The 27340-nt window shown below is 51.1% G+C and overlaps 8 protein-coding genes across 8 annotated transcripts; 4 read left to right on the top strand and 4 right to left on the bottom strand.

Annotated features, from left to right (window-relative positions):
- Positions 1 to 10: 10 nt before the first annotated feature.
- NCS54_01456400 (Extracellular metalloproteinase MEP) lies at positions 11 to 2141 on the top strand (the record flags this gene model as incomplete). The annotated part of the gene is made up of 5 exons (XM_053159710.1): positions 11 to 379; positions 432 to 820; positions 884 to 1434; positions 1486 to 1903; positions 1955 to 2141. 5 exons carry the CDS (start codon positions 11 to 13, stop codon positions 2139 to 2141), a joined length of 1914 nt encoding a protein of 637 aa, XP_053015685.1.
- Positions 2142 to 3094: 953 nt separating this feature from the next.
- Positions 3095 to 3556, top strand: NCS54_01456300 (NmrA domain-containing protein; the record flags this gene model as incomplete). The annotated part of the gene is made up of 1 exon (XM_053159709.1): positions 3095 to 3556. One exon carries the CDS (start codon positions 3095 to 3097, stop codon positions 3554 to 3556), a length of 462 nt encoding a protein of 153 aa, XP_053015684.1.
- A 248-nt stretch (positions 3557 to 3804) lies between these two features.
- Positions 3805 to 5498, top strand: NCS54_01456200 (Hypothetical protein; the record flags this gene model as incomplete). The annotated part of the gene is made up of 2 exons (XM_053159708.1): positions 3805 to 5248; positions 5488 to 5498. 2 exons carry the CDS (start codon positions 3805 to 3807, stop codon positions 5496 to 5498), a joined length of 1455 nt encoding a protein of 484 aa, XP_053015683.1.
- A 7271-nt stretch (positions 5499 to 12769) lies between these two features.
- On the top strand, positions 12770 to 14783 carry NCS54_01456100 (HET domain-containing protein; the record flags this gene model as incomplete). The annotated part of the gene is made up of 3 exons (XM_053159707.1): positions 12770 to 13121; positions 13175 to 14618; positions 14684 to 14783. The coding sequence occupies 3 exons, from the start codon at positions 12770 to 12772 to the stop codon at positions 14781 to 14783; spliced, it is 1896 nt and encodes a 631-aa protein (XP_053015682.1).
- A 298-nt stretch (positions 14784 to 15081) lies between these two features.
- Positions 15082 to 16493, bottom strand: NCS54_01456000 (Hypothetical protein; the record flags this gene model as incomplete). The annotated part of the gene is made up of 8 exons (XM_053159706.1): positions 15082 to 15309; positions 15358 to 15700; positions 15753 to 15842; positions 15897 to 15909; positions 15962 to 15985; positions 16036 to 16106; positions 16157 to 16198; positions 16249 to 16493. 8 exons carry the CDS (start codon positions 16491 to 16493, stop codon positions 15082 to 15084), a joined length of 1056 nt encoding a protein of 351 aa, XP_053015681.1.
- Positions 16494 to 17843: 1350 nt separating this feature from the next.
- Positions 17844 to 18583, bottom strand: NCS54_01455900 (Hypothetical protein; the record flags this gene model as incomplete). The annotated part of the gene is made up of 2 exons (XM_053159705.1): positions 17844 to 18381; positions 18477 to 18583. The coding sequence occupies 2 exons, from the start codon at positions 18581 to 18583 to the stop codon at positions 17844 to 17846; spliced, it is 645 nt and encodes a 214-aa protein (XP_053015680.1).
- Positions 18584 to 19902: 1319 nt separating this feature from the next.
- Positions 19903 to 20642, bottom strand: NCS54_01455800 (Hypothetical protein; the record flags this gene model as incomplete). Its single annotated transcript, XM_053159704.1, has 3 exons — positions 20532 to 20642; positions 20252 to 20476; positions 19903 to 20196 (listed from the first exon to the last, which is right to left on the bottom strand). The coding sequence occupies exons 1-3, from the start codon at positions 20547 to 20549 to the stop codon at positions 19903 to 19905; spliced, it is 537 nt and encodes a 178-aa protein (XP_053015679.1). The 5' UTR covers positions 20550 to 20642.
- A 4661-nt stretch (positions 20643 to 25303) lies between these two features.
- NCS54_01455700 (CBM1 domain-containing protein) lies at positions 25304 to 26616 on the bottom strand (the record flags this gene model as incomplete). The annotated part of the gene is made up of 3 exons (XM_053159703.1): positions 25304 to 25765; positions 25815 to 26271; positions 26324 to 26616. The coding sequence occupies 3 exons, from the start codon at positions 26614 to 26616 to the stop codon at positions 25304 to 25306; spliced, it is 1212 nt and encodes a 403-aa protein (XP_053015678.1).
- Positions 26617 to 27340: the final 724 nt, after the last annotated feature.

The raw sequence follows: 27340 nt of genomic DNA, 5'->3' as shown, positions 1-27340 counted from the left end.
ATCTCAAGCAATGCGCTCGGTCGATTCTCTCCTCCTGCTGGGCCTCGCCGGCCTGGCATCTCAGGCCAACGCCCATCCTGCCAAGAGACAGCCCAATTCCTCACCTCTGAGCAAGAGAGGTGTTGACTTGGATGCTTTCCGCTTGCCAGAGCTGGCCAAGTATGTTCCTCAGGACGAAGTCCCCGACATCTCTAACGCCAGAGTTGCTCCGTCCTCCGACTACACCAAGACTGCCGAGGAGTTTGTCAAGTCGGTGGTCGGGAAGGCCACCTTCCGTCTAGTTTCCGACCATTACGTTGGAACCAACGGCGTGGCCCATGTTCGGTTCAAGCAGACTGTCAATGACATTGATGTTGACAACGCCGACTTCAACGTGAACGTGAGTTATCTCACAAGATCTCTACAATTGGTTGTACTAACCTGAAATCCAGATTGGCGCCGATGGCAAGGTGTTCTCCTACGGAAACAGCTTCTACACCGGCAAGCTCCCAGGCCCCTTGGTCAAGAGAGATGCCTCGGACCCTGTCACTGCCCTTAAGAGCACTGTCGAGGTTCTTGACCTCCCTGTTGATGCTTCTGATGCCAAGGCTCAGCCCAAGGGTGATGAGCATTACTCTTTCACCGATACTTCTGGCACTGTTCAGAAGCCTGAGGCGAAGCTGGTCTATCTCATTGATGGCGAGAAGAATCTGAAGCTCACTTGGCGTGTTGAGACTGATGTCTTGGACAACTGGCTCCTGACATACGTCGATGCCGACAAGACTGAGAAGATCGTCGGCGTTGTCGACTATGTTGCTGACCTTGCGACCTATGAGGTTTAGTAAGTCTCTGCTGAAGCTCTCGCTGTCTGACGCAATACTGACCCGTGTCTCTTTACGTATAGCCCCTGGGGTGTTAACGACCCCTCAAAGGGCTCTCGAAGCGTTGTCGAGGACCCTTGGAACATTGCGACATCCGAGTTCACTTGGCTGTCTGACGGTTCGGCAAACTACACCACGACTCGAGGCAACAATGCTATTGCCCACGTCAACCCTTCTGGAGGCAGTGCCTACCTCAACAACTACCGCCCAGAAAGCAAGAGCCTCAAGTTTGAGTATGACTTTTCCACTTCTCAGACTGACCCAGTCTCTTACCGTGATGCCTCCATCACGCAGCTGTTTTACACGGCCAACAAGTATCACGACCTTCTGCACCTTCTTGGTTTCAACGAGGCTGCCGGAAACTTTGAAGTCAACAACAATGGCCAGGGCGGTCGTGGTAACGATTTCGTCATTCTGAACTCGCAGGATGGCAGCGGTACTAACAATGCCAACTTTGCCACACCTGCGGACGGCTCGCCTGGCAGAATGAGGATGTACCTCTGGACTTATAGCACCCCCCGACGAGACTCGAGCTTTGACGCCGGAGTCGTCATCCACGAGTACACACATGGCCGTGAGTAACCATCCTTTGCTTTTGACTATTACATATACTTATCTACTGTAGTCTCCAACCGTCTCACTGGTGGACCTGCCAACTCTGCCTGCCTTTCTGGTTCCGAATCAGGCGGTATGGGCGAGGGCTGGAGCGACTTCATGGCTACCGCAGTTCATCTGGGCGCGCGAGACACCCGATCTACAAACCACGTCATGGGTGACTGGGTGTACAACAACGCCAAGGGTATCCGAGCGTATCCTTACAGCACCAGCTTGACCACCAACCCATACACCTACCGCAGTGTCAACACGCTCTCTGGTGTTCATGCCATTGGAACTTACTGGGCAACTGCCCTGTACGAGGTTCTCTGGAACCTGATTGACAAACACGGCAAGAATGACGCTGATGTTCCCACATTTGACTCCAACGGTGTCCCTACCGATGGAAAGTACCTGGCCATGAAGCTGGTTGTCGATGGCATGGCCCTGTAAGTTCTACCCCAACTACACAGCGAACGAATTCTGACCGTTGCAATTAGTCAACCCTGCAACCCCAACATGGTCCAGGCTCGAGATGCCATTCTCGACGCTGATGTGGCCCTCACTGGTGGTGACAACCAGTGTGAGCTTTGGACGGGCTTTGCGAAGAGAGGACTGGGAACTGGTGCTAGGTATAGCAGCTCCAGCCGCACCGAGAGCTTCGACTTGCCCTCTGGCGTGTGCTAAGAGGCTATCGTGAGTTTGAGTGAGGTTGGCAGTTAGCCGGGAGAGCTTGAGATGTTTCTACTTCGATTGTCGAGAGTTTTCTCCTTCATCACGGGGTTTTTGTCCACTATTCTTAAACAGATGAGGTCGTCAAATTTGTGGAGGATTTCAAGTAGTTATATATTCACCTCCTTTTGCAAATCAACTTTGGAGCACTACCCACGCACCATTTTCAGCCGAGACATGCGACATTATCCATTCTTGATCCATTAATCCTCCGAGACGTAATGTCTAGGAATGAACAAACTCTGAGAACCTTAGCCGCTATACCTAAAGTAGTCAATACACCACTGCGCTGATCCCTGCAGCCCGGTCTCGGCGCCGGGTATTGGGGTCCAAATTGCGAGTATAATACGGCCATCAGCTGCTCGATTTTCAACCCCAGGTCTGTCCATTCCTTCATTCAATAATCTCCCATATACTGATGGTAGTAAATATGAGCAAAATTCTTTGTTGTTTTCGGGGCTACGGGAAATCAGGGCTCTTCTATCATACGGCATGTCCTCCAAGACCCGGAGCTATCCAAGACATACACCATACGAGTTATCACCCGAGATCGATCATCCTCCCGAGCAAAAGACCTTGCACCCCAAGGTATTGAGGTTGTTCCCAGCGACCCTTCGGACAAGATGTCTCTTGATGGAGTCTTCAGGGGGGCTCACACTGTCTTCGCTATGACGACTTCCAACTATGATGGCGAAGCTCACAAAGAGATCCAATAGGGCAAGGATCTTGTCGACGCAGCAATCGCACAAGGTGTGCAATATTACATATGAAGCACCCTTCCTTCGCCGAATGTTATCTCCAGCGGCAAGTACACCAAAGTTACTGGCTTCGACGACAAGTTCGTCGTGGAAGAGTATATTCGAAGCAAAACATTACTGAAATGCGCATTTTACTCTCCCGGATCCTTCATGCAAAACTATGCCACAATCATGCGACCCCAGTCCAGCCCAGACAAAGACGGATCGTATGTCATCGCTCGCCCGCTTAGGCCGTCTACCAAACTTCCGCTGGTTGACATTGCCGGAGATACCGGAAAGTTTGTGGCAGCGATCCTTGCCCAACTGGACATATTCCAAGGTAAAACATTCTCGGGCGCGACGAGGCTATACTCGATGGAGGAGCAGGCTGCAATCATCAGCGTCGCAACAGGCAAAGGTGTCAAATACCTCGAGGTATCGCAGGACGTTTACAGGTCTTTCTTGCCACCAACGGCGCAGGATGAGTTGCTTCAGATGATGCTCTATCAGCAAGAGTTTGGGTACTATGGACCTCACACTGAGGCCGAAATCGCCTGGTCTGTCGAGAATGCAAGAGGGAATCCCACAAGCTTCGAAGCATTCCTGAGCACACATCTCCTCATGCTGGAATAAGGTCAAGCCTGTCTCTGAATGTATGTCTCGGATCATGGAAAGGGCGAAAAGGCTGAGACAATGGGGCCAAGCATCTACCTAGAAGCAGTTAGTCAGCATGTGCCAGCGGGAAGTTACATTCTGGGGAAATGTCAGAGGCCCCTCTTTGCAATCTTTGCCTTATCTGATGCCACCCCACTCGACTCGACTCGCGCTCACCGACTCGACACTATTGTATTCTATGGACTACCCAGCAACCGCTACGCGCCATGGGCACGTCTAGTGAGGATAGCACCACCAGTTCCAGCGAGGACTCTAACTCTTCCATCCATTTTCTCCCTGTCGTGACTCTCCACTCAAACAGCCGTCGCGATGTTGAGCTTCTGCGCTCTAGCGCCAGGTCACACTTGGCCAGGACCATGCACCGTCAGAACAAGTTCAAGACGGGCAAGTCCAAGGCTGCAGAGGGTCCGAATAAGAGCCTAGATCGACCGACTCTCAAGGAAGGCGAGGATATCGTCAACCAGCGGAAGCTGGTGCGATACTACCAAGTGCCCGACAAGATGGTCGATGATCACACCAAGATGCTGCTGCACTATTGCCGAACCTGCTTCTGGCCTGGTTTCGGCATGGGTGCAGCGACCTTTCACATCCCCCCCTTTGCCTTTAGTTATAGCAATCTCGTCGCTCAGGGCCCGACTTTGTACCACGCCCTCCTCTGGCAAGCAGCCGTCAACCTCAACTTCAACCGCTGCTCGAGGGTCACGGACGTCGGTAGCATCAAACATTACCAGCAAGCCCTGGGCCATATTCACCGAGAGGTCGTGAATCCCATTTCGGAGATTGGAGAAACAACCCTGTACGCTATTCTCAGCCTGGTTGGGCCCGAATTCGGCATCAGCCAGCAAAACCGACGAGCGTCGATGGCCTTTGACCCACCTCTTTCCAAGCTGGCTTGGATCCATGCATTCAGCAGGCATCCCCTAACAGCGATGCATGCTGATGCTCTGTATCATCTGGTTGACCTGAAAGGCGGCATCGACAAGCTGCCGACACCAGGCTTCCGGGCTGACCTAAACACCATGGATCTTATTCGATCATCGCAGAAGCTGAAGAGACCCCATTTCCCCGTTTCCAATGTATTTGATTCAATAAAGGGGGAGCATAACAGAGAGCTGTTTTTCGGCCATGCTTGCGACTTTCAGGCTGTCGCCTCTAACGAGCGGTCCCCGGCAGAGATTGACCGCCTAGTTCAGCTCGGACTGCCTCAAGAGATGCTAGAAGTCATGCTCGACATGCGTGTCTGGGCTGGCATTCTGGAAAAGTACCAGTGCCGACAATTGTCCAATCCTGACCTATCACTTATGGGCTCCCACCGAGACCTTATTCAGCATCGACTTCTTAGCACACTTCCAGAGTATGACAAGTTTGGTTCCACAATGGCTATTGAATGGATTGAAGATGCAGAGTCTGGGTCTCAGATCAACCTTGGCGACCTTCTTCAGACAGGGTTACTGATCTTTGCCATCGGGGTTACATTTCCCATCACTTACGATTACGCATTCCAAGTCACTGGCCAACGCCTAAAACACCAGCTGCAACGCGAGGCCCACCTCCTCATGGGTCTAGGCCTGCACGACCTCGTCTTGTGGCTTGGCATGCTTGTTGCTATGTGCGCTGAGCAAGTGGGTGACGATGAGCTCGGTACTTGGTGTACGGGATTCTTGTGCCACGTTGAGCGTGTGCGATGCAGGGGGCCTCTTTCTGGTGGTACCAATGCTTCCAGACCCTGGCACGAAGTCAGGGATCATTCTTTGGCTCCATTTCTGTGGTCCAGTGTGGCGTGTGATGTTGCAGGGGAGTCGATATGGGGGCAAGTCCAGGGGTTTTTGAGCAGACCAGTCGGAAGGAACACGGCTTTTATGTAGGTAGCTAACGTTACACAAGTGAAGGCAATGCTTGAATGTTAAATACCCGTTGGTCCATGCGTACATGCTCGAGCTCCAAGTCCTGTGATCCATACTCAGACTCAACACCTACGCCTACCAAGGCACCTAGTAGGAGATGCCACCAACAGATCTCGCTATGACATGGTATTTGCCCAAATGACTAGCAGCTAAGACACTCCACACCAAAAATGATCCTCTTCGCTCGTCAATGACGACTTGACTGGGGTAGAAAGCGAGGAACTGTCAGGCATGTTCAGACTAGACCAATTCGGGATATTACACTAGTGGGACAACATGTTGTCGCCTGTATGAGTTGGTCTCCACGCCCAGTCTTTGATAAGTGACTTGCCAAGCGATGAAAACAACTTCTCAACGAGTTTCTCTAGTTATTCTTCCTATTTCGGATTTACCACAGGTGCCGAGCCTTATCCCCTTTCTTCGCGTCGCGAATCCTGACCCTCCGGACTTTTTCTCTCGTCTCCGCTTCGCGCTCAACCTCCAGCTCGAGATCGAGATTGATATCCAGTGTGTTCGTAAAGCCTGACAAAGCATAGTGGGATCTTTTCAACTATCTGGGAGTCAAATTTTGCTTCGCATTAATAAACAGCCCGAGCTAGCCAGGTCCAAGTCGAAGCAACTGATTATGTATAAATAGCCGTCATAGACTTATAGCTTGCGACTCTAAACAGCATACTCATTGAATACACCTCCTTTACCGTTTTTTTGAGCTCTGAAACTATCACTTTGTTCAGGTGAGTCCTTGGCCGATCCCAAAGCTGGCCTTGGCCGTGCGCTTGCTAATAACCTTCAGAAAACCGTCCCGCATATGCCGCGAGACGGACGAGTGATCCTGGTTTCCAGTGGTATTATGAGACGAAACCCAAGCGACACGTGATATAGCACAAGTGGCCGTTTTATGTCCTCTAGGCCGCTCGGCTCAATGTCGGCTCAGCTACTCCGTACTAAGCTAAATCACCTGACTCCCCAAAAGGCCGATCAATTTTCCCAAACTTAGGGCCATTGACCTCTGGGTCAATCCTATCACTCCTGCTAGCTTTGGTGAGAGAGTCTAATTTGAAACTCAACATGCAATTGCCAGAAGTCGCCATGTCTGCTCTGGATTGGCGTGCAACTAGAGGTTGAGTGGCGTCATCCAAGGACAACGAATCACATTCATGAATGCTTTGACGCGCGGCTCGGCTCGGCGCGGCGGGGTAAAACGGGGAGAGGGAGGATGCGAAGAAATCGGGCTGGGGATCAGGCACGATTTTGACATCTGAGATTCTGCTTCTCAACAATCAAGGCAGCGGCACCAGGGTCTCATCCAAGGTTTGACCTATCCAAGGCGTCATGCGCCAAAATGTCGCTCTCACCTGTTCAAGCCCAATGGGGCATTAACGAAACCTCACGGACATTCGTGACAACGATTACCGGAGTTCTGGCAGCGGCAGCAAGTGACAATGTTCAGGCCCTGGCAATACTTGCCTGCGAACAATTTGGGAATACCCTTGCTATATGTGATGAGACAGCTCACAAGGTTGAGAGTGCTATTGTCCCGACGCCACAGCCGGCCACCATACTGTTCTTGAAGGCAGCCGTGGGATACTCCCCCAACGACTCTGCGACTCAGCTCGGCAAGAGCATGGCAGGAGTGCGTTTCCTAGGACTAGCCGCAGCACTCGCCACTTCCTTCGACCTATTCGACGGCGCCAAGACCTTGAGCATTATGCTGAGAAGCTCGGCATCTAACCCGACGCCGCTTCCAACAGTGAGACAGCTGAGGGATTTGCTTGCCAGCCTCCAGCCTAGGTGCTATCGGGGTGGATTCACCGAATCTGTTGTTGGATGGCAAATCATACTGCAGAAAGAAGCCATGCCTTACGTTCTTACAGATGAGGGGCAATCTGGCGACTGGTCGAATTTCATTTTCAAGTCGGCTCCTTCCCCGGAAATGGTGGTAAAATTGGTGGATGTCTTCCGGCTGGTGGCTCGTATGGGCGAGTCTACGATCACGGGGGCAACAATCAAGGCCGGCGCTGCTGCTGCTTGGGTGGCCGCATTCATAAAGTGGTGCTTGGGGTTACCACCATCCATACGCATGGAGGACAACCAACAACTTCTCAAGCAACCCGGCTCCGTGATTACACTTGTCATCCCAACAACCCCAGAAGATTTTCAGAAGGGGCTCGAAATCACCATCCATGACAGCTTCGACAATCTCGATCAGCTTATCGCACCGCCTTCTCTTAGGGCGTTCTCTGGAATGGCCACTATTGAGAAATACGGCGAATGGCTCCAGGAGTCATTCGGGCTTAGAGACAAGTCGCTCAGAGCCCTACACGAAGCACTGGAGTTCGTAATTCCCCAAGCTCTGGGCATGTTGAAATGGTCTGAGTTGGAGCTCCCAAGCCAGCAATTGCATCATTCACCATTACACGGCGGAACATATGCTTCTATCAGCGGTTGCACTCTCGACCCGCTGCCAAATATACGCAAGATAGCATATGTGTACTCCAAACTCCTAGCTCCAGCCAGAACGCCGAAATTCGCTACCCTCAGCGACTACATGCTGATTGCCGACCTTCCTTTGGTTTCTCGATACCTGGCTTCCTTGAGCCAGACCTGCCCGTGTTCTCAATGCCGTGGAAAAATGGAAGGCCATGAAAGCCAACGAAGAACCGTTTGCCGAAAAGATGAATTCTTTGAGCTCATATCATTCATTACCATCGACATCTTTGTCTTGTCACTGTTTCGTTCCCCTCAGCCCTTACTTATCAAATTATCACACGAACGCGAATCGAGTAACCAACTGGAACGACACATTTTCCGCCTGGCCAAAACTGGAAATGCAAACTTTCCTGTTACAGGCTTTGGGCTCTCTTACGCAATGAACCTCCTAGATTGGGCGAGGGCCATGGTAGGCCATAAAGTCGGTGCCGAAGATGAGGATGGCAACACAGTTTTGACATCTGGCAACGGCCAAGTAATCTACCCCAGCTTATTCGACACATTCAACATTGAGAGACAAGGCTACATGGAACTCACATCCTATCAAGGCGTCCTCAGTTATCAAGGAGAGACCTACCAAACAGCGATCGCAAAGGACGGGGATTTTTCACCAGACGAGCTCCTTAGCCTAAACCCCTCCTGCCCTACGCAAGTATCGGTGCCCTTGAATGCTTTCCCGAATTTGGAGGTTTTCTGGAAAGTGGGAGTCCAGGACAACCGCGAGCTCTCCGTCATACTTTCGGTGCGTTCCCGAACTGGCTATCTCTCGTCGGTAACTATGCACCCTATGGACCTCCTTTTCAATTTGGAGAAAACTCTTCTGCTCGAGCGATGCCCACATGATGGCCGCGCCGGAATAACTCCTACGGATCGATTTTGCTCGTACAATAGCCCTCTAGATGCTCACCAAGAGGCTTGCAATTCCTCTTCTCACGTTGATATCATTCCTGTTAGCTATGCAAATGATCTCCGCTGCTTTTCTCTCGCTTGCACGAGCGTGCCGGTCGTTTTAAGAAAGAATGCATGCATAGCTTGCTGCCTCGACCTGTGCCGAGAAGCTGCAGTTCATGTTCTTATTTTGTAAGTAGGTAGGCAAATGCCGTAATAAATGGAAGTGCTAAACACCATCGACTTCTATTTGCGATGGCTTGAAAAAACGTTATAGACCCTCTATCGCTTAGTGATAAGCAACTATGGATTTCCTAACCATTAAAGAAACGGAAACTGATTTCAATGGGCCAGGTCGGTACCTTTAATAAATTAGATATCATAAGTGCTCTTTATAGAAGGTAAATTACTTATTATTAATCTAGTCAGGGCTGTCATCTAGCCTCTAGAAAGCGATTTCACTTAATATGAATATTTCTATAAGTCGGTCCCGAGGTCGGCCCCATTAAACCATTATTAGACAGATCCTAGGACATGTCGGAGTGCCAGGCAAAGAGGCGGCAGACCGGGCGGCGAAAGAGGCCGCCGGCGTCAACCCCGACAGACACACACTCGCCACACCACCACTAGAACCAGAGTCCCCACGGCTCCTACTGGTAACCACCAATTCATTATCTGTCATACGATGAGGACCGAATGGAAGACACCCTGGGAGACAGGCAAGCACAGCAGGGAGCTCTTCAGACTCTGGGTGAAGCCCGACAATGCAGTACTCGACACACATACCAGGGGGCACATATGCGCACGGGCAAAAGCAGCCTCCGTGCCTACCTTCATGCCATCAACAAGGTCGACACCGACCAGTGCCTGCGGACCGCAGACGGTGTGGATACCGAATATATGCAGGCAAGCAACCATATGTGAACGTCAAACGCACACTCTATTATTCAACCATAACAGTATAAGCAGCGAAAATAATCCTTAAAGTGGATAATTCCGAGCAGTCCCGTCCGTAGTCCTTAAATACTCGTAACATTAAAGAGCGATATCTAGTGTATAGAAATAGAAGAGGGCCAGGAAAGGCCTAACAAGCACACGGACATAGAACAGATCGAAAGATTATTAGTGGACGGAATCCTTATTCAGGTTGATGGCGAAGCAGTGTCGTGGAGAAATAGCTCCCAGGACCAGGACAACATTTAACGGAGAGACCCGTTTTCTAGAAGTAAAAATCGGGTGCACCTGCATTTATAATCATCCGCTGCATAGCCGCTACAAGGGCGGCTGGGATGGCTAATGAATAATATAAACAAACAAGTATCCCGGGGCATATCCTAGAACGGGACGTAACGTACTGGGACATATTTCATCCTAGGATAAAATACACTAGGTTATTAGGCGCCCTGGGTTATTAAACGTCCCGGGCTACTGAATGTCATAGGATATTAAATATCCTGGGGCCGAATATTATAAGATATCAGATAGCCTGGGATAGAATAAGCTAGGATAGAGCATGTACTGGGATGTTACTTACTAGCCCAAATTTTAGGCTAAAACCCATCTCATATAAGGTGTGACGTATTTTAAGGTCCTAAAAACGGGACACGAATCTAGAGCGGTTTCTGGAACCCTAAACGTGTCCCAAGCTTCAACCCCCTCAGCCCGAGCTCAGCGGCGGCTCAGCTTTAGAAACGAAACTAGATTTTAGTACGCTTGAGTTTCGTCTCTGAGTTACGTGGTGTTCTGCACCAGTCCCAGGTCGCGCCCCGTTATCTACTTCACGCTTCCACCAAGGGCTCCATTGAGCAAATGACACGGATCTTGGCCAAGGATCTTGGCGCCAAGTACGGAATCACGGTCAACGCCATTGCCCCGGGCCCTACTGCGACTGAACTGTTCTTCAAGGGCAAATAGCAGAAACTTATTGACAGCATCGCTAATTATAGCCCCTTGGGTCGTCTTGGTAGACCGGAGGAGATTGCGGGTTTGGCGATATTCCTCACCGGGCCAAACAGCTCGTGGGTTTCTGGGCAGGTCATTGGGGCCAACGGAGGGTCATTTGTCTAGGTAGAAGAACAAACGAGGCAAGGATTTATGTTCGCCAAAGGCGCTTGTCATACGTCTCGTCGATATTGTCTAGCGAGTGGCTCATTCACAGAGACACAATGCGTTTCTTTCCTCTATGACCACTCATCTCAAGTGGAACTAGGCCCTAAAATCATGCAAGCCATGGCATAGGTAACGATTTTCTCCATTGATTCTTGATCGAAGAGTGGGAAGAGGCCAGAATCAAGCATGTATTAACCTTGTATCTGCTGTAACCAGACCCGTCAGCGCTAAAGCACAGCCAGAGTAGCACAATCTCCATTGTCCATAGTGTATTGCCCTAATAGAGACAAGTCACCGAGGCAAAAAATCGAAGGTTGCAGTCGATATGCTAGATATTGCAACCCTAACAGCCTTTGAGTACATAAATAGAGGAGAGGGCGCATGACCACTGCAGACGTTGTTTCTCCACAAGCCGGCAAGATTCATCATGTCGACTACCATGAATATCAATAACGAGGACGCAAAGTGGCAGCTTGCAGAAGTTGCCAGACCTCATCTTCTCAATCCTGTTTCTGTCTATGTTGCCAAAAAACATCCCGCATGCCTCAAATCCAAACCGCTTCCAAAACGTCACCGTCTATGCTCCACGCTTTATCAAGTCCTTATCGGCATTGGCGAAGCCATCACGACCCTCCCTTCCATTTCTTCCACTTCCAAGGGTCCCCGATGGCTCGTCTATATTCATGGCGGTGCCTGGAGAGATCCTTTCCTGGACTCCCCATCTATTGAAGCAGCAGTGGCTCATGCGCTTTCATCTGACGATTCGGATGTGCCTATCTCAGCAATCGCCTCCATCAACTACACCCTCTCCCCGTTTCCTACGCATCCCACTTTGCCCTATGATCCGAAGAAGGGGGGTCAACTAGATGCGTCTCGCGGCGCAAGGCACCCGGGACACATCAAGGATGTTCAAGCTTTCACTCTACTTTGCTCACTCGGACTGGAAGATGACTCGTTCCTTTTATCGGGCCATAGCGCTGGCGCTTGCCTTGCATCCAGGCGGCTTTGTTTGACGCGCAACACTGGGGTCCCGAGTTCGAAGACATACCTCCGCTTCCACGTCCTGCGGCCGTACTTGGCTTGAACGGTCTATACGACATCCAGATCTTGTCAGTGATCTGGGCGACTCGCACCAACATCTTCAGGAAGTCTGCAAGATTCTACTAGTACAAGCTTTTGGAGAGGACCAAACTACATGGCCAGCGGCAAGTCCGGCAAGGTTCGATGTCAAGACGCTGACTAAAAGGGGTGAGGAAGAGAGGGTCGCCCGTCTCGTTCTCCTTGATCAAAGTCCCGAGGATCAACTGGTGTCGATCGCCCAAGCAGACAAGATGAAGAGGCATTTGAAGGAGATCCAAGGAATCAAAGTGGTCAGAGCCACCGCTGCCAAGGCAGACATGCTGCTCCCTGGGAAGAGGGTTACATGATTTGGCAGAGCGTTCTAGATGTCCTGGGCATGCTAGACAGTGAGGGCTGAGTAGGGCCATCTTCATGCAGTCCCGCAAGCCAACATATTCTGATACGTCTTAATGAAACCATTGAATGCCGTGAACTTCATGCGATGGAGACTAGGCCCGTGGCAAGTGAGGCTATACCGAAGATCCCGTCTATGAGGCGGCTGTGCGCTGCAGTCAGACACTCCGCCACAGTGGGGGCCAAATGAGAGGCCCTAGAGGCCTCATCAGGCACCCACTCATAAAGAATAAAGAGAAGCAAAAGTGCAAATTTTTTTCATAGCTAACTTACATACACGTGGACTCTTTCCTGGCATTCTCCAATCATGACTTCTTACACTTACAAACCGGTGACTACGTCCCAGATCCGCCTCGTCACCGTCACTCAGCCTACCCAAGACGGCCCACTCGAGGCGAGCCTTGAGCATGTCGAGCTGAATCCCGAAGACCCTATCAAATACACGGCACTTTCATACTGCTGGGGGGATCCTAGCAATCTTGTCGAATTACCGTGTGATGGAGAAGTCCTCAGAGTCACTCCCTCGTTGTATGAGGCGCTTGGCGAGATCATCAAGTTCAGCCCCCACAAGGCCTTGTGGATTGATCAAATATGCATCAATCAAGATGACTTGGAAGAAAAGGCGGAACAAGTCTCCAAAATGAGCATGATTTATGACAGTAAGTCCAACACCGCGCCTCCGCACTGAGCACACCCTACTCACTTTACGCAGAGGCCGAAACAGTCCTTGCATGGTTGGGACCAGCTATTGCGTCCACTCCTTTGGCCTTTGACTTTGTCAAAAAAGTGGGCGACATTGCCCTCCCCAAGGCTACAGACATGTTTCGATGGGACGCATACGCCGACGACGGAGAGCACGAGAAGACAAAGCTTGAGCGAGTTGAGAAGTTCACCCAAGAACAGTCTCTCGAGTTGGGCATCCCTTTCGACGACGAGACCTCATGGGACGCCTTTTCTGAATTCTTTGACCGACCCTGGTTCCAACGCATGTGGACTGTACAAGAAATCATCCAAGCTCGCAAGGCCATTGTCGTCTGTGGACCACACAGCCTTCCTTGGGAGCACGTCAGCGCAGCAGCCAGGTGGTTCTGCCACAAAGCCAAAGCCATCCACGATAGGAACAGTCGCAAGGTGGATGGCATGTGCCTCGTCACCCAGATGGTTGCAATCCCATGGCGTTCCAAATCAGGCAGTGAATACATGCCTCAGCTCTTTGGCCAGAAGACGCGGCCTACATGCAGATGGGCGTTACGGGATCTTCTTGAACGTCTGCGACCTCGTCAAGCCACGGATCCTCGAGACAAGGTATTTGCCCTAGTTGGTATTAGTGAAGAGGATCGCCGCTTCTGGGGCGACAAGGGCGTGCGCATTGACTACTCACTCTCTGTCGAAGAGGTTTATGCCCAGGCAACCGAGGAGATCATCAAGTCAGAGTTCATGGATGGTCTGGACACCATATGGTCTGCCCGACAGCGGAGTGAAGTACCAGGATGGCCAAGCTGGGTCCCCGATTGGAGAATGGAGACTGGTTATGGCTGCACTTGGGGAATCGGTCAACCGTTCAAGGAAACCGAGGGTGACAAGGGCAAACACACCTTTATTCCCACAGAAGAGCCCCTTGCTCTCGCGGTTCAGGGCAAAATCATAGGCCGCGTCACATACAGAAGCCAGTACCGCCATTTCGGAGAGCTTTTCCAAAATAGTCGACTTCGAGAGGTGTACAATGACTGTATGGACCGGCTCAAGTCATATCCAACTGGAGAGGAAGTCGAAACCGCATTCGGCCTTACGCTCATTGGTGGTCTTCCATTGACCAAGACATTGCAGCGCAAGAACATCACAACGGAGACGTACACGGAAAAGTATATGAACTTTTACGACGTGACGCAAATGTCAAGGGAGACGCCGGAACAGGATGCTGCCCGCAACGAAATATTACAGACATTCTACAAGCTCGGGTTCGACTTGAGCTGGATTCAAGAAGTCATGGACGCCTACTGTGAGCGAAGATTCTTTGTCGCAGACAGTGGCCACATGGGACTAGGTCATCACGAAATGTTGGAAGGGGATCTGATTGTGGCTGTTGTTGGTCTCAGGTGGCCTTGTGTGCTGAGGCCTAAGAGTGAGAACCATGATGACGGTTTCAAGTTCATCGGGTAAGTTTAATTATATTCTCAGTTGTATCCGTCCGGTATGAAGCAAAGCTAACGGGTGTATCTAGGGAGGCGTATTGCCATGGCTTGATGAATGGAGAGGCGATTCAAGAGCTCCCCAAGGACGAGGAGGACAATTACATTGGGCAGCTGATCCTTCTTAAGTAAGAATAGTGGTTATGAGGCTGACGATGATGCCTTTATTTAGGAAGAAATAGTCTTGCCTTCTTTGCTATATGTATGTAGCTACATCACAGCTATCTAGCACATGTCTAGGCAGGGTTCTAAATCACAGCCCGTGTCACCAACACCTTAAATTGGGAAAGGGGCGTACTGGCAGGCATACTTATCTCTTACTTGACAACGCTACTCTCCAAAATGCGAAAAAGTCTAACCAACCCCGATTACCCCAGCGAGTAAGACAAGTCCTAGTGATGCAACATAATGTACCCCATGACTCCTCCCTCTACAGCTTACGGCCCCAAAGCACCCTAATCCTGAAGTACGGGTGATTTCTTCGGTCACGAATCTCGCGGCGGAACTGCGAGATGTACACGTAAAACTTCTCCCTAGACCAACCCAGAGCGTTGGCCACAAAAGTCAACAGACCCTCAGTATCCTGAGTGGCAAATAGCTGTCCAAACTGACCCATCTCCTTGAGCTTGGGATCCTTTGGCCATGGGCTTATAGGGCACTTGAATTATGTCAGCAAGGCGTGGCATATTTAGCAAGCAATCCTTACCTTGTAGTTCCACTCCTCAATGTCAACGAATCCAGCCTCCTCCATAGCCTTTCTCTGCAGATTATCGGCAAGAACAGTAAAGCTTCGACCGCTTGACTTGGATCCCTCGATAAAGATCTTATCCCACTGCCCCATGGCCGACTCGGGTGTAACTGTTCCATCGTCACTCTCAATGGTAGGTGAGGCTTCAAAGCTCTCGAGCCAGCCGCCAGACTTGAGAGTCTTGTGGGCCTGCTTAAACAGTTCAGTCCAGTCGGGAATGGTGCCAACTAGATATCGGATGTGAACATAGTCAAAGGTTCCAGGAGTGAAGGTCCATTCTTGAGTACAGTCATCGATTTCGCTGAATGGGCTTGTGTTAGAGAAAGACCCCCAACGGCCGTGGATAGACTAACAATTTCAGGTTCGGGGGAATCCAAGAGGGTTGAATTGGCGAGATATCGGTACCAATAACGTCGCAACCAGGGAACTCGTCGGCGAAGTCACTGTATTTCATCGTCAGCGCCATTTCGTCACATCACGCATGCTCATTCACTCACATTGCCCAAATACCTATATGGGTTAGCTTCGTCCTAATACCATATGCATCATGGGGATTGCTTACCAGTTCCGCATCCAATATCAAGAGCTTTCTAAGTTTAAGGTTAGCGAGGATTTGCTAGTCTTCTTCGGCTTGACTTGCCTCGATATCCTTCTCAAGAGGCGCTAGGTAAAGTCGTCCGTCTTGAGCTAGGGTCCACATATGGTGGCTTCACTGTGTCAGTAATGTCAACTCAATGAGGGATGTAGCTCATCTTACATGATATCCATGGCCTCGCTTTGTTTTTCGTCATTAGATCCCCTGAGCTCTGTCAGTCAACGAACTCGAGGGTGACTGCCTTTGGCACGAACCAATAAAAGGCATTTCCTCTCTCGCTGTGATACGTCCTCCCATGAATGGTTCTGTACTGTAGAATACTGGATGTAATCGAGGCGGTGGAGCTTTCAGCATCCGGTCCCAAGGCAGAGTCGGCATCGCTGTCTCCAACATCGTCATCCGCCTCAATGACCTGTTCCTGTTCGGGAGCGTGCTCGGACACGGGCGACGAGCGACCCTTTGGACTACTTCCAGGACCTTTTGGGCTACTTCCAGGCATTTTTGGCGTTCAAGATGGAATTTTGGAAAAGAGCACAGTACACGAAAACCCTTTCTCCGGGCTTGGGCACTTAAGAGATTTATTGAGTGGTGTTGGGAGCGGGGAGACCTGGTGTGAGGCAAGACTGGGACTGGGGAAACGTATGTTGTCATGATTTTATTGGCCTCCTCAATGAATATCACTTGTTTTCTGCATAAAGGCGGACCCGGGCCGTCGCCCGTTTCGTGTCAGAGTTGCATGGAGAGGAGAACTAGTAACTGATAGCTGGCATATGGAACAGGGTTTAGGGGAGCGGGGGGGTTGGGGTTCGTACTTGGTCTATAGCAGAGCCATTTCAATAGCTTCACTCGGTGCTACTCTGGCTCAATGCCTTCGAGGCCAAGTGCTGTAACAGCGAAATCACTCGTGGGCCGTTGGCTGTGGGGAGGTTGCACCACTCAGAGGCAGGGGACAAGACGACGCAACCAACAAGACCCTAGTTGGAATGATTCTCGTATTCCCTTCCGGGCCAATCGTTTGTATAGTTTCTCCCGATTCACGTTGCATACCCCCACAGCGACGACACACACCCGACTTTGTCTGTGCCCCTGCCGGCAGAAGGCGCCTCGAGCTCCTCTTTGAGGCATGGAGAAGCGTTGTTCGAGAGAATCATAAGTGGGGATGCATTAGCCAAAGTTAAATCTCTCATAAATTTGCTGATCTTTTCTACATTCTCTCTCTTGCACATGAATTTGTCTTGGAAGCGCCTCGGCTGTTGAAAATGGTCTTGGTCTAGACGAGTCGGGGACTTTGAGGGTCGAGACTTGGCGATGAGCGATACGTCATTCAACAGGTGCGCGTCGAACAAAACACGAGTCAAGACTTATAAGACCCGGACTAGGCACTCTGTATCAATATTTACAAGGGAGACGACTCAGCTCGACCAGCATGATAATCATCACCAGCCCGACTGGTCTAACCGGCACCAGCCCCTGTACCGAGATCTCGTTGAAGATCATAATAGCACAGCCACTTTAATCGCTCCTTGCGCACATCGATCAAGAGCTCGCGGTGTTTTCACGATAACCTTCTTGGTTGGGGGAATATCATGTCGTCGGGCTAATGTCCTGTTGTTGCACACTCTTGATCAAGGCAAGCTTTTTGAGCTGATAACCCGTCGGCTGCATTTGTGGTTGGTCAAGGGGTTCAGACAGGTCACGGTCAATAAAAAGGAGCGACACTTGGCGAAGGATGCGCATAGTTAATCTCCATCCCGGAGCCCAAGCCTTGTTTTGCAGTTGCTGATTAGTCTAAGGTACTATTATTACAATCGTCTTTTCCTCCTCGCCGAAATGTTTTCGTCATTGCCATCTATTCCGCGCGCTGTCGCTTGCGAGACTCTCCGTTGCCGTTGGTAGCCTCACCCTGGGCGGCAAAGTACTCGAGGCTGCCCTTGGGGTCGGCCTTCATAGTCTTGCCACCCTCCTGCCAGCCAGCAGGGCAGACCTCGCCGTGCTCGTCGGTGAACTGGAAGGCCTTGACAAGGCGGATGGTCTCCTCAACGTCGCGACCGACGGGAAGATCGTTGACGGTGATCTGTCGGAGGACACCCTTGGGGTCGATGATGAAGAGACCGCGCAGGGCGACACCCTCGTCCTCGATCAGAACGCCGTAGCTGCGAGAGATCTTGTGGGACTTGTCGGCGACGAGAGGGAGCTCCAGGTCGGGACCAAGACCACCCTGCTTGCGAGGCTTCTCGACCCAGGCGAGATGGGTGAAGTGGGAGTCGGTCGAAACACCGAGGACGGTGGTGTTGATGGCGCGGAAACGCTCAAGCGCGTTGTTGTACTGGATGATCTCGGTCGGGCAGACAAAGGTGAAGTCCATGGGGTAGAAGAGGAGGACGACCCTGTGAGGATGAAGAGGTTAGTCGCGATTGATCTCATGATGGACGGACGCCAGGCTCAGGGCCATTGACGACCGCGACGGAGACGGCGCGCTCACCATTGTCCCTTGAACTCGGACAGCGAGATGTCCTTAAACTCGCCACCAGGGTAGAGGGTGGTGGCAGTGAAGTCGGGCGCAGGGCGCTGAACGAAGGCGGTAGACATTTTGATAGTGGGTGACGCGTAGAGGGTCGTAGAGATGGATTGATTGATGGATGGTGATGATGATGATGATGAAGGAAAGGAAGAAAAATTGTCTGCCCGTGTTCCAGAGAATTGAAGGTCCCCTGGCAACACTTTACGAGTGGGCCCTTTCTTATCAGGGGCCCCGCGGAAAGGGGTGGAATCACACAGTCTAGCGCCATATTGCTTTTGCGATTGCCTCAGGAACGAGTGTCTGTGTTTGCTCGTGGACCAATTTCAGTGTCTCTTTGGCTCGTGAGAATGGCATTTTAAATAATCGATGCCCTTCATCCCCAAAAACTCCCTTTGTTCCCTCGATTGACGTCCAATTTTGAGTTGCTCGTGATATTTTGTTCCTGCTGCAATGACGCAATTCGCGGACCCTGAAACACGAGATCACGCGAAATCACGTGGTCGAACCCACATCGCACCAAAGCTTTCTGCCTGAGGCACCCACTTTGGGACATCAAGGTGCGCAAAGAGAATGCTCCGAATAGTTACCCTACATCTGCGAGTTAATCTGGGTTTCTTGCCAGGATGACATGCAGCTTCGGAGTAAACAATAGCCTATAACATTGGTTGATTTAATTTTAATAGGAAAGCTCCTTTAACTACTATCTGGCCCACGCGATGCTCGCCAATTCGGTCACATCTCTTCGCGCACCTCTTTGCCAGGACTGTGGGGTCCAGCTGGAAGGACTCGTCGTCAGGTATCCGGCGAATTTGCTCTTTAGTGCAACCGAGCGGACGAAGGACCTTGATGGCAGAGTAGTGTGCTTGGTCGAACATGTAGGCGACACCCAAGTGTTGCTTTCCTTGTGGAAGACAATGGTCGCGAGCAACAACAATGCCCAACAGATTGGCCATTGGCCCCCCTGAGACATAGACGCCAGGCCAGGTCCTCAATGGCTGAGCACGCGGCGTCAAGCTCACTCTGCCTGTCTGAGGGACTCATGATGGAGAAAGACTGTTGTCGAATGAGTTTTTATCACTTCAGACGGGTTACCATAGTCCTATAGTGTTCTAAGCCTTTGATAGATCAGCCACAAGATTACATCTCAAGTGGCACTTCTCGTCAAATCACAAAATGAGGTTCATGTTAAAGAATTGCAGTGATATTAGACCTGTCAAAGGCCCTTGTCCTTCATGTACACCTGTGCACAAAACAATTTAACCCGTTCACTCCATCCCGGTCCAGTAGGTCAGAAGGGGCCAGGAAAAACCGGCGAGCGAATCAAAAACCTGACCCTCTGCCTCTAGGCTCAGAAACACCAGCACTGTCTGCTTCCGTTCCCCCTTCCCTATTCGTTCACGCCATAGCGGGTGGACCAGTTCTCACCGCTCTGGTTCAGGACGTTGTAGACAACGTTGAGGATATCGGCCTTGCGCTGGTAGTAGACCTTGAGTTGCCACTCCTTGCGGTTGTCCTCGCAGGACCCCTTGTTAACGGCGACGACGTTGGCAGTCAAACCGCTGTTCTCGGCGATGTCGTAAGACTGCTGGTTGAAGACTTGGCCATCGTACCACTTTCCCTTGCCGGTGCGGCGAATCTCACGGAGAGTGAGGCTCTTCTCGCCAACGTAGTAGACACGGACCTGTTCGCGGTTCAGTCAGCAACAAGCGGATGGTTGTCAGATGGGGTTTCCTCACCTCGTCTTCCTTGGTGTTGGGGTTCTTGTAGGCGACGGCTGCGAGAATGGGCAGCTTGGAGTTGACAATGATGGGGTTTCCGTTGATCTTGAGGTTATCAGAGTTGTACTGCTCGCCCTGAGTCTCATCAGAAGTCTTGCTGGACCAGTAGCTGATCTTGAAGTCACGAGTGACGTGGAAGACGAGGTCCTGGTTCGAGACCTCGGTGACGACAGCGGTAACGTCCTATGAGATATGTTTAGCAATGGGGATACAGAATGGGGAAGACAAAGGGGAGCACCTGAAGAGTGTCGGTCATCTTGAATGAGGATGGGTTTGTTGAGGCGGGAGTGGTCGGTTGGGGAGTTGATTGGGAAGTTGGCTGGGATGCTGGTTGAGAAGTGAAGTGATTGTGAACTGCTTGGATGAGTTTGTGAAGGGGATCCGCGAGGCCTTTTATAGTGCTCTTGGAGTCTGTGGAGCCTGCAGAGTCTGCTTTGGGCTCTTGATGGAGGTTCAGAAGCGAAGCACCTCGGAAGGGGATGACGAGGCGGATCGTCACGATGACCAGGATCAAGCAGCTCATGCACAGGATGCAGCACAGAAGGAGGGAGGTAGACAGGAGCAGGTGCACAGTCGATGACTCCAGCCCCCAGGTGGGCGTCATTGCAGGCGTCATTGCAAGCATCGTGTTGCTTTCTTTGGCAAAGGAGAAGGCGGCAGTGAGAAGTCTGGTTGGGATGATTCGTGGAGAGAGTAGCTCAGTGTTGCCTTGCAGAGTTGTTTGCATTGGTCCAACACCGGAGTGGACCTGTTGTTATCGAGTGATGCAGACTGCGTCTGGAGCCTTCATCGAGACCTCGCAGGCTCTGAACTTCAGCTCTCCACGGTCATGTTCCAGACCGACACGGAATTCAGCTCGCCACGATTCTATGCCATGCCATGCGCCAAGTTGATACATCCACAGACGTCAGTGACTATGTTCATCACCTCGCAGGTAGCCACAATTCCCTGCCATCCGCCAACTTCGTCCAACCAGGATTTGTAGATGCTGAGGACTCATCACATAGTAGCTAGCCGCCGGGATCTGCAACTCGTATCGAATAGACCTTCGATGAGGGCTGAGGAAACAGTTCAGCTTCAGCCAGCCATTGCTATCGTTTACATGATTTACGTAAATACAAAACTGCCGAGGTAGTCACACCATAGGGAGCAGACACCTATTCTGGAAAGGAGATACAAATTGTGGCTGGCTACAATGAACACACATTCTGACATCACGAAATTTTATTGATTATGAGGAATTTGCGACCGCTTTGAACAGCACTTAGGCATCTCGCTCGTGATGATCCAAAACATGGATGACTTGAAACATGCTTGGTCTCGACCCCCATAGTCCATATATGGAAGAACACCGACGTTTTCAGGCCGCCACAGACACAAATGCCTTGACTTAGCAAGAATCTTGGGCTTTCATGCCTTGGCGAACCCCCTATTGCGTGAGATTGAGCGAGTTTAAGGGGGAGGTTGGTTAGTGGAGGTAAATATGAAGGTTCAGCAGACTTTTCACTGATAAACTTGAAGGAATGGCCCTCCCTGAAGAAAAATGCTCGTCTCGGTGCTGCTGTAAGTCTTTAAAGCTAAATAAGTTTGCGTCGGATCTGGTAAGAATCGAGGCTGACTTAACGGTAAGCCTGGCCACCGCTGGACGCCACTCAGTGAGAGCTTGGCTGGGATGGACGAGCTATTGGGCGTACATCCGTGCTGACCATGTATTTTATGGTGTGACCAGGGCCAATCATCACGAATTCACGTTCTGTATGGAGTGGGATGGAGTCTGCTGGTCTCCTGCGGAGATCTTTCTGACGTTTGAGGCGTCCATCACTACCCATCTAGGAACGTTCTGTTGATGGATGGGGTAAACGCCTTGTCCCTTACCCTCGAGCCCTCACCGGGCCGTTCATTCTTGGATACACACGGGCTGACCATGTGGTCAATCTGTGAGATCCTGCAAAGAAACTTGACTCAGCCTCCAGGACACTCATAGCATGGGCAACTTTCTGACGACAGCTCAGGATTGAGAGACATGCAGTGAACTAAAGGCACCTCGCTTAGCTAGAAAGGAAACCGATTCGGTGGGTTCGCGAACTCCACCGTTCCTTGACAGGAGAAGCTTCCGCATTGTGGCGTGCGCACTCAACTGTCAGTCCAGTTTGGATCCCCTTTCTCCGCAAAGTCTCGGTATTGAAGGAAAGCACAGACACTTGGATCAAGCTAAACCATGTTGAAAATTCATCACTTGGCCCTTGTAAGTATTGACAGGTTATCGATTCATCTGGTGTGTACGGTTTGGCCGTCGTGGCTATGCTGGGCGCTTAACCCCACGATGTAACCCCGATGGTACGATATTGTAACTACCAGCCAGGTACATAGCCCAATTACCTACCACGCCACGTCTGCTCAACTGAGACAATAGTGCTTCAGACGTTAGTGCGTGGTGATGATGCAAGCTTTAGTCTGAACGATTGAATAGACACCCTTGCGTCATGCAGTGGCCGTACTGCGCTGTGGTGGACCTGGAAACGTTGAGGACTCTGTCCGGGTGGTCCGACTGGTTGACAGAGTTTGTGGCCTTATTAACACCTGGGGTGCGGAGAATAATTCTAAATAGAGGCACTGGAGATGACACTGGAATCTGTCTTCGCTAAACTTGATGATGGAAGAGGTTTGCGACCTCACCCGTGTGGGCGAAAGATGCTTTCTGTGTGAAGCTAGTGACGTCTCCAAAGCAACAAATTCCTGATACCCTCGTGTGTTCGTGATCGCCTGATGGCTCATTGCTCACTGCCTTGGAAAACTACTTGAACTCCATCATCGGATCCCGGAGTAGAATTGTGCATTCTCGTGGCGAGCTGAACGCCTGTCTTGAGGCATAAGATGCGAAGCTACTGAGTGCGTTTCTTGCCCCCTGCCCCCTTCATGTCGGCAAACGCAGGTCCGAGCAAAATTTTCGTCAACGGGCAACAGGTCTTTTTATGGCTGACTTGCTTAGGGCTGAAAAACGGTGACTGCTCGGCACATGGCCACGAGGAAGAGTCCAGCTCATCCAGTCTAATGCCTGCGTGGAACGGGCCGGGCGGGCCGCGCCCTGCATCCCGTAAGAACTGCTGCCGCTAGTGGCGTCCCTGCAGGAGCTGACGTTCCGAAAGGGGGAAACGAGGCTCACACGGGTTGTAGAAAATTCTCACTCCCGGTCAATAAAGTGGTCTTGGCCTGTGATACGGTCTGCAATGGCGTTACCCGTTGAGTCGAAAACGGGATAGTGGGAGGTAGAATGGGTCGAGTGCTGAACGTTGAAGGCTCATCACGCTGCAGACCATTGGCGGCCTCAGTTCCGCGAGAAAGCTTGGCATGTCTTCTCTTTCCCGTCAGCATGTAGATCATGACTTCGCCGGGGTTCGGAGAAAGCTGAGGCGTCCCAAAATGGCCGAGGATCGTCACAGTTGGAATTTACCGATCCGAGCTGGGCAAGATCGTTGTATCCGAGACTTGAGTGTCCCGTATTCGGCCCACTAACCTCAGCTTCATCCTCCAGTAGAAGAAGTTTCTCCGTCCACAGTCTCAGTCCGCCTGGACATTGCCTCTCCCAATACCAAGATTGCAGTGTTGCGGGCTATAAACCCTCGCACTGTGACCTGCTCCGCCAGGTACTTCCACCTTGATCCGCAAGTCGAGAAAGAAGGGCAAGGCCCGTGGCGCTTGATAGGGACGATATATGATCCCATTTCCAGGTCAATAACAGAATTCAGTTGCAAAGACCGGAGTAATTGTACCCGTGATGTAACCACGGTGATGGCCAACGGCCAGGCACATATACATGTTCCAATCACAACTAAGCCACGTCTACTCAACTGAGACAGTAAGTAGTAGTTCGGACGGCAGTAAGTGTGCAACGATGATGCAGGTTTCTGTCTGAACTATTGGAGTACATAGACCCCTGCCAGGTAGTAGTGGATCTAGGTCCTGCACTCTTTGCCCGGACGAGTAAACAACGCGCGTCCCAAGCGACCAGTTTGCACCCTTGATTGGAACACAATATTCAGAGCTAAAAAAGCGATGACGGCTTGATGCAGAAAGGATAGGTCCGGTCCAGTGCCTGCAAGGAACGGGCCGGGCGGGCCGCACTCCGTATTCCGTAAGATCTGCTGCCGCTAGTGGCCTCTTTGCAGGAGCTGACTGAAACAATGAAGCTGGATCAGGTTGCAGATTTGCACGGCGAATCAATAGTTTGGCCAGGAGCTGTGATAAAGTTACCTTTCAGGTCAAAACGGTTGGGTTGGTAGGATGTTAAGTGCCGATCATACTCTTTGCCTGTCTGATTTCTCCGATTGAAGCTTAGGTCTTAGCTTCGCTCCGCGCAGAGAAAAATAGAAAGAACCCGAAATGGAAAGGGCCATCTCGATATTTAATACGATGTATCAATGATGTAGTCGAACCTTTCCAGCGCAAGGCATTGAGAACATAGGATAGGCGCGGAAAGATGACTAAAGACCACAGAGCTGGATGATAGCATGTAAGAAATCTTGCCGAGTAGAACATCCAGAGTAAAACAAGAAGCCGCCAAGAAACAGCAAGGACAATTGTAGTGCAATAACTCGGCCTGAGAAGCCAACTGCTGGTATTCAGTTGGGAGGTGCTGAAGGGCATCTCTGGGGGTACACCTGACAGCTCACGTGCAACCATTGGCAGCTGTCGACTCAGGGGGTGGGGTGATGGCTTTTCCCCTTTCGCATACGGATACATACAACCCTCTTCGCGAGGCCGATTAATCTGTCAGGGCCGGACTTGACTCTGACTGGTCGACATATTGTCGTGTCAGAGACATCTGTGGTCTACTCTGATGGTTAGTAGGCCGAGAGCCAGGTAAGGGGCACGACCTGGGGCATCTTTACAGCCCGTGCAGTACCGCATTTTTATCTTCGTGAGGTTGAATATTGATTGACTAAGTCCTACTTCACGACTAAAAGACATCATCCCCATATTATAAGCTTACAAAGCCTCTGGCCGCACAACTTAAGCGGGAACACACTGGGAGTAGTAGTCGTTGTGCTTGATGCATTTAAGACCAGAAGCGCACTTGGTAGCACCAGTCCAGCTGTTTCCACCGCATTGACCGTACGCAGAAACCGCAGCGCCAGAAGAGCCAGAGGGAACAGAAGTGGCAGAAGGCTTGGCGGCAGCGGTGGTCTTGACAGCAGCAGGCTTGGTGGTAGTAGGCTTGGTAGCAGGAGCCTTGGTCGAAGAAGCCTTGGTGGTAGAGGGCTTGGTAGCACTGGAGACTGGAGAAGCAGAGTTGCTGCTGCTGCTGCTGCTTCCAGTGGCCCAGCCGTTCTTCTGAGACAGGTAGTACCACCAGTTGCGGTACATCCAACCGTCAAAGTCGGTGATTTCCATAGAGGAACCGGCAAGCATGATAAAGTTGCTAACTCCAGTAGGGGTCCAGTCGTAGAAGTCATCTAATCCAAAGGTGTGGCCCTACAGGACTCGTTAGTAAAAGGTCATGCATCAACTTGGAGGGCTATACCATCTCGTGCAGCAGAATATGGACAGAATCAGAGTCGAGGTTGTTCAACATGTACTCAGATCCAACCTGCTGTCCCCACGACCATCCGTAACCGCCCTCGAGACCGTCAGTCAGCCAGAGAGAGTGGTCGAAGTGACGGTCAGCCCCAGCCTTGCAGCCGCTGTAGTCACCATCGAGGTGAGCGTCACGAGCGCATCCAATATCGCACATGGGGATGCCATCAGCATCGAGGCCAGTGTAGATATCAAGGCCGTCGGTCGAGCCCTGTAGCAGGCTCTTGTCCTTGACAGCCCAGCCCACGATGTTGACCTTGACGTTTTCGTAGGGGAAGCCGTTGTAGCCATAGAGCCACTTGAACCACTTCTGATACTGCTCGTTGTACTTGCTAGCAATCTTGGTTCGCTGGGCAGCAGTCACGGTCTTCTTGGAGTCCCATCTGACACAGATGTTGAGGAAACTATGAATATGTCAGTGACCATACCCCAAGCAACTGAACCGTTAGACAATACCCCTTGTTGGCCATGATCTGGTGGAAACCCCAGTTCTGGTTGTCATCAACGCCCTTAGGTCCGTAGGTAGACTCATAGTGCTTCCAGACCTCCTCAAGAGGAGTCTTCAGGTTCGAAGGCGGGTTCCAGCCCGACTGGCGCTTGACAGGACGGTTGCTGAGGTGGTCGGGAAAGACACGCTTGGATTGGGGGAGGCTCTCAAGATTCTTCCAGACCGAGGGATCGAGATCGGATTGGGCGGCAGTCGAGGCGACAAGGCCGGCGAGGACAGTGGAGAAAGTAGAGACACGCATGTTGGCAAGGTGGATAGTAGTTTATGAGTTATGAAAGAGTGAATAAGAAGAATAATGAATGTACAAAATTAGAACAAAAAAACTCCGACCTTGGCAGAGTGAACGAATGAAGATGCTTGAGCTGAGACAAAAGACAAGCTTAAGGCCTATAAGCTCACGCTATATATATCAAGCAGTGCGAGGCAATCCGAGGAGTGCGCGGAAAGCTACCATGTTTCAAAGTGACTAGGAGGCGGTGGATTCTGCATAAATTAAGGGCGAACCGTCGTGTCGGAAGACGATCGTCAAGGGGTGGAAAAATATTCCCCGGCCCAGACCCCAGCCCTGACCAGGTTCTATCAGGCGCCTTAACTTGTGTTTCTGTAAGCATCGTTCTCAGACCCTGGTAAGCTTATCCCTTGATCGGGAATTGGCGAAAAGATGGGATGAAAGACCGGCCGTGATTGGGGGAACCATAGTTTGTGTTTTGGTGCCAAACGACGGGATTATTCGATGGCCGACAAAAGCCTACGTAAAAACCCGCCCTCCGGCGCCCTAATGTAATGATAAATTGCGTTGCATCCGCACTGGTCTTGCAACTGACTGGAACCAACGCAGCCCTGCAGACCTGAAACGCTATGTTGAACTATCGTCTTATGCCAAGAGCTCAAAGCCGATGGTCCGATACATAAAGTTGTGACTATGATCATATTAACCGTTCTGAAAACCTTGGTGTCACTTGTCA

This window comes from Fusarium falciforme, chromosome 12 (assembly GCF_026873545.1).
Source record: "Fusarium falciforme chromosome 12, complete sequence".
NCBI lineage: Eukaryota > Fungi > Ascomycota > Sordariomycetes > Hypocreales > Nectriaceae > Fusarium > Fusarium falciforme.
The sequence above is the reverse complement of the archived record's forward strand: the minus strand, read 5'-3'. Positions and strand labels throughout refer to the sequence as shown.